The sequence below is a fragment of the Arachis ipaensis genome, chromosome B03 (genome assembly GCF_000816755.2).
Source record: "Arachis ipaensis cultivar K30076 chromosome B03, Araip1.1, whole genome shotgun sequence".
In the NCBI taxonomy this organism is placed as follows: Eukaryota; Viridiplantae; Streptophyta; class Magnoliopsida; order Fabales; family Fabaceae; genus Arachis; species Arachis ipaensis.
Genome location: NC_029787.2, coordinates 126,172,442 through 126,177,273, shown reverse-complemented (window position 1 = coordinate 126,177,273; position 4,832 = coordinate 126,172,442). Strand labels below are relative to the sequence as shown.

At 35.1% G+C, this 4,832-nt stretch overlaps 1 protein-coding gene across 7 annotated transcripts; it reads right to left on the bottom strand.

Moving 5' to 3' along the window:
* LOC107631921 (tetratricopeptide repeat protein 38) lies at positions 941 to 4,764 on the bottom strand. 7 transcript variants are annotated; one of them, XM_021119690.1, is made up of 15 exons: positions 4,607 to 4,764; positions 4,403 to 4,499; positions 4,139 to 4,291; positions 3,945 to 4,043; positions 3,572 to 3,673; positions 3,135 to 3,278; positions 2,768 to 2,862; positions 2,557 to 2,686; positions 2,323 to 2,427; positions 2,017 to 2,126; positions 1,878 to 1,929; positions 1,703 to 1,792; positions 1,523 to 1,607; positions 1,306 to 1,370; positions 941 to 1,200 (listed from the first exon to the last, which is right to left on the bottom strand). In XM_021119690.1, the coding sequence occupies exons 2-15, from the start codon at positions 4,493 to 4,495 to the stop codon at positions 1,111 to 1,113; spliced, it is 1,413 nt and encodes a 470-aa protein (XP_020975349.1). In that variant the 5' UTR covers positions 4,496 to 4,499; positions 4,607 to 4,764; the 3' UTR covers positions 941 to 1,110. The 7 variants fall into 7 exon arrangements, with proteins under 7 accessions (XP_020975349.1, XP_016191002.1, XP_016191001.1 ...); XM_016335516.2 differs by having other exon boundaries at positions 4,403 to 4,523; positions 4,607 to 4,763; XM_016335515.2 differs by having other exon boundaries at positions 4,403 to 4,764.

Genomic DNA, 4,832 nt, shown 5'->3' with positions numbered 1-4,832 from the left:
TTATATTATATTTTTTTAATTATTTTTGTTGTATTTTATAATATTTTGTCAACAGTTTCGAAAATCGGGGATAGAGGTGAGCACGGGTCGTTTGGTTCGGATTTATGGTAAAATTAGAAGCGAACCGATCAAAATGTAATTAGTTCGGTTTGGTTCAGATTTATATTCTTTTTATATGTACCCGAACCAAACCAAACCGATTAAAAACAGATTGGTTCGGTTCGGATAATTGGTTTTCCGATGACTTTGAAATTCATAAAAAAAAACCTAATTTTTTATTTTAAAAATTCAACAAGTACAATAAACATGTAACATCAATAACAATAATTCAAACATGTTAAACACTAAATACATTAGAAACTAAACTCATTAAAATCCAAACATATTAATAATGAATAATCATTGTCTAATGAAAAAGTCATATATATTTTTTTATTTTTTTATTTAATTTATATATGATCGGGTTCGTGGGTTGGTTCGGGTTCCGCACCCCCAAAACCGATACCTGAATCGATCACTAACAAAAGTCATCAGTTTGGTTCGGGTTGGACCCGATTATCCGTTGGTTTCAGAACCAATTTAATTGGTTCGGATTCGGATTCGGACGGGTAATCGGGTACCCGCTACCCGTGCTCACCCCTAATCGGGGACGGGTTTGGTTGTTTATCCTAATGCCACATAAGTTTGACAAAGGCCAATGAGCTATAGCTCACACGGCATTCCGCCCCTTCCTCATCTCAAAGGTCTTGGGTTCGAGTCCTACCAGCTGCAGTCGAGAAGAAAAAAATTGGTAAGTATGTGAGGAGTGTGTGGGTGTGTATTGTGTACCTAGGATTGGGGGTTGTCCAATCCATTGGGGTACCTAGGATTGGGGTTGTCCAATCCACCGACCAAAAAAAAAAAAAAAAAAAAGTTTGACAAAGTAAGTGTCTTTGTTTTCTTTTACCAAATTAGATTAGATTAAACAACACAAACTAGACAATATGTAAAATTTTATTTTATAATACTACTAGTTCTTAGTTCATACTTCTTACATTAGCACAGATGTGTGCTAACTCACTATAATTCATCAACTTATTACTGGGATTATTATGTAATTGTTTGTTCCTTTCACTGGAAATATGCACACTCCAAAGCTCTTGCTTTCTCATTTGCTATAGTAGCTTCTTCTGGCATCTTTGCTAGTTTGTATGCACTCTCCTGAAACACAAATTTGAAATAACAATATGTCATCAACTCTGCTACAATCATCAGATCATAGCCCCTCTTGTTATTCTCCAAAACCATGAGCAAACAGAGATGTACCAGCAGACGCCACAAGAACGCGAACCCCTGCCTCTTCTCGATTCGCCTCTCGAACACTTCAATAGCTGTATTTAAGTTATCATGGTCAGTCATGGCTGATAGAGTTAGTTGTTTAGATTGTGTGGATAATGAGACTGATTTCTGAAAACTCCTTACAAAGTTAGCAACCAACTTGAAGTTGTATTAGATAACATTAGACTAAAGTTTGTGATTTTACCCTTGATTGCTTCACCAGCATTCAGCAACATGATGTACCAAACTTCATTGAACACATCTAGTTGTTCATCAGATGCACCAATCAGCTGAAAATGAGAGTTCAATTGATATTGTAAATTCCAAAAAGAATTTAAGGAATGTGGAGCCACAACTCAAAAAATAGGTTGATAAACACCACAACCTTAAAAGAATGAGCATCGAAATCTGGACCAAGTATTTCCAACCCATGTCTGTCATTGCCACTCCCATAAGCATAAACTGCCTCTGCAAGCTATGTTAAAAAATAGAAATGGAGAGATGAATTTTATCTATGGAAATGTATCATTCAGGTGAACAAAGTCGTATCTCGGGCATACCACCAATCCTCTATGCATTACTCGTTGCTTCTTTTTCGTCATCCTCGAAATCCTATGGTAAGAAATACAGTATTATAATTCATGATGCTGTAGGTCTAGAATACTTTCTGCAAAAGATGAGTTAACACTTTCTACCTGCCTTTTAAGTTTTAATCCCTCAAGAAGCTCTTCAGCTTTGGAAAATTCTCCAGTCTTTGCAAGAGTCCACACTGTCAATATATCAAGTTGCCACTTCATATACCAGTTGGCCTAAATATTTAAGTATACAATGCAAATAAACTGTCAGCATTTATATGCTTCGATTGCAAGCCAAGTTAGCAAGTTTTTCTCCACTAGCTAGATAATACCAAGAATCAACTATCATAAATTTCACCATCAAATCTACACTACCATTGCGAGTCTTCGCTCATATAACTTGTAAGACGTAGAGTGTATCCTAACTTACTTTATCAGTTAGGTATTCTGCTAGGATCTTGAGACGATCTCCAATGATATCCATTTCGCCACGTACACACAACCGCAAAAGTAGGCCAGCAGCATTTAGATAAACCTATTTGTGTAATGTCAGAACTCATTAAAAGGAACCAAGAAAACTAGAAACTGTTAGATGGAATGATGTTGGTGATTTTTCTTTTTCTTTCTTTATTTCTTTAAGAGATGATGTTATGAAATAACAAACCTCTGCAGCCACAGCATCAGGTTGATCTAACTCCCTCCATATATGATGATCATATATTTCAAGCACTCTGTTCATTGGACCATTACCTTCTAAGTAACAAAGTGCTACATGCCACCAATTATGGGTCAACCTGAAAAAATGGAAACATTTCAAGTTACTGATAGCAAGAGAAACAAAACTCTTGTAATAATAAATCAAGTGCCTTGCATACATAAAGGATGAACAAGAACTCCATGAAGGTGAACATTCTTCCATGAACTCCACAGCTTCTTTAAAACGGCACTCGTACTGATAAATATGGCACAACTGCATAAAATAAAGCCAGTGATTACAGTAATTATTTAGTTTAGTATATAACTTATTACAAGGTCTTTTTCAAAATGCATTTCTAGCATGTGTCCATGAATCTAAACAAAACTAGAGACAATAGTCCCAGCATGATTAACTAATTGATCATTTAACAAAATTGGAAACTTCTATGACATCAAGATTTGATAGTTAAACATCTTTTAGAAAGCACATTGCAAATCATAAGGTAGAGTGAGCATTCCCTTGTTCAATGGAATATGTTAACTTACAGCATGATGTGCCCAGCTATCTTGCTTATTAATTTCAAATCCCCTTTTGGCAGCTTCCTCGGCTTCTTTCATACGACCGAGCTCCAATGAAGGAAAAGAAAGCATGCCATATATGAAACTTTCTCCCTTATTTTGGGGTAGTACCTATAAAACATAGGATAAGGTTCTCAAACTGTCCAATTAACCAATGGTTTGCAGTAATACAATTGTTTGCTTCAAGGGAAGAATTTTGATTAACTCTCAACTCTTTATAAACTTCAAATTAGGGAGCCCCCTTCATTGTACATGCTGATTCAATATTTACATATTCTAAATTCTTCAAACAATATAGAATATAGTGATAATAGCAATGTACTTTTTTATGGCCAAAGAAAAACTACTTGCTGCATGCAAATTATAACATACACAAAGTGATAGTTCTCTGATTAGTAAAGAACCTGATGAACAAGAGATAAAGAAAGATCAGGCCGGCCTGTGATGAAGCATAGCACTTGCGCCCTCTTCAGAGAAACAAGATCTCTCGGGAACTCTTTTAGAAGCTACGAACCAAAGTGAAAGATGTATTAATCAAGAGAACCTATACTAGAAATATAGATAAATTTCAATACATAGTGCAGGAATATGCAGTAGGCCAGTAGCATACCAAGTAAAATAAGTCGAAATTCAATTTTGAATTTTCCAAGCATGAGTAACAACTAGTCCTCAAACTCGAGAATAAAAGCATCAGTTATTAAGCAGAACATAACTGTGATAGATAAATATGCAGAGATATAGAACAAGAACAATGAATCAAGGGGGAGGTGAACTCACTTTAGCATGTAATTCATAAGCCACATCATCATCTCTATCTTTAGATATTAAATAACTGACAGCATCAAAAACTAGCCTCTCGTACAAGGTAGCTTGTTCCTGTCACAACTCACAACTGAACTCTTATTATGTGTGAAAAAATACAATTTGGAGTAAGCAAGCATAATTTATAGCAAAAACAAAAGGAACATTACCAGATTGGATTTAGCAGAATCAAGAAAAAAGGAAGCTTTGGAAGGATCAGAAGAGTGGAGAAAATGGGATGCTAAGATGTTGGCCAAGGTACAATCTTTGTCATGAGCTACAGCTTCAAGAATCACATGCTTCTCTCTGCCATAGCTTAGTACCTTCACAACATTCAAAAACCAAATTCCAGGCAAACCCCACTCGTCAAAATTGAAACTTTATCAAACACATAATTAAAAGAAAGAAGATCAACCATTTATGAAATTCCACACCTGATGATAGTAGGCATTGATGGCTGAAATACATGCTTGAGAAGAAGTTGTCACCTCATATCCCCAGTTATCCAATTTAACAACTTTCTCCATTTTCCTGCTATCTTATCTAATTTACTATCTTTTTTTCATATACCAATCTCAAGTTAGCTTTTGGGTTCAGACTTGAACATAAGAACATCCCAGGAAAAAGACAGGAACTACCTTGTAATATTTGGACTGAACTGAATCAACTGGTGAAGTGTGTCAGAGGCTGAAAACTCCAACTGTACTATGATGTTTTTCGGTGAGGATAATGAATAGTGAATAGTATGATTTTTATTTTTTTTAATTTGGATTTGATTTTAATGCTAGTAAGATCTCGTACATTATTATTTAAAAGATCTTTTCTTTTTATAAATCTGTATTTGGATTTAATATTCAATATTCA

Bases quoted from the DNA above. Each gene is read 5' to 3' on its own strand.
- LOC107631921 (XM_016335515.2), bottom strand. From the start codon at position 4,495: ATGGAGAAAGTTGTTAAATTGGATAACTGGGGATATGAGGTGACAACT. The intron at 3,674-3,944 runs GTGAGTTCACCT...TTTGGTTCGTAG, and splicing joins CTTATGAATTACATGCTAAA to CTTCTAAAAGAGTTCCCGAG. The intron at 2,863-3,134 runs GTAAGTTAACAT...TATTTTATGCAG, and splicing joins ATAGCTGGGCACATCATGCT to TTGTGCCATATTTATCAGTA.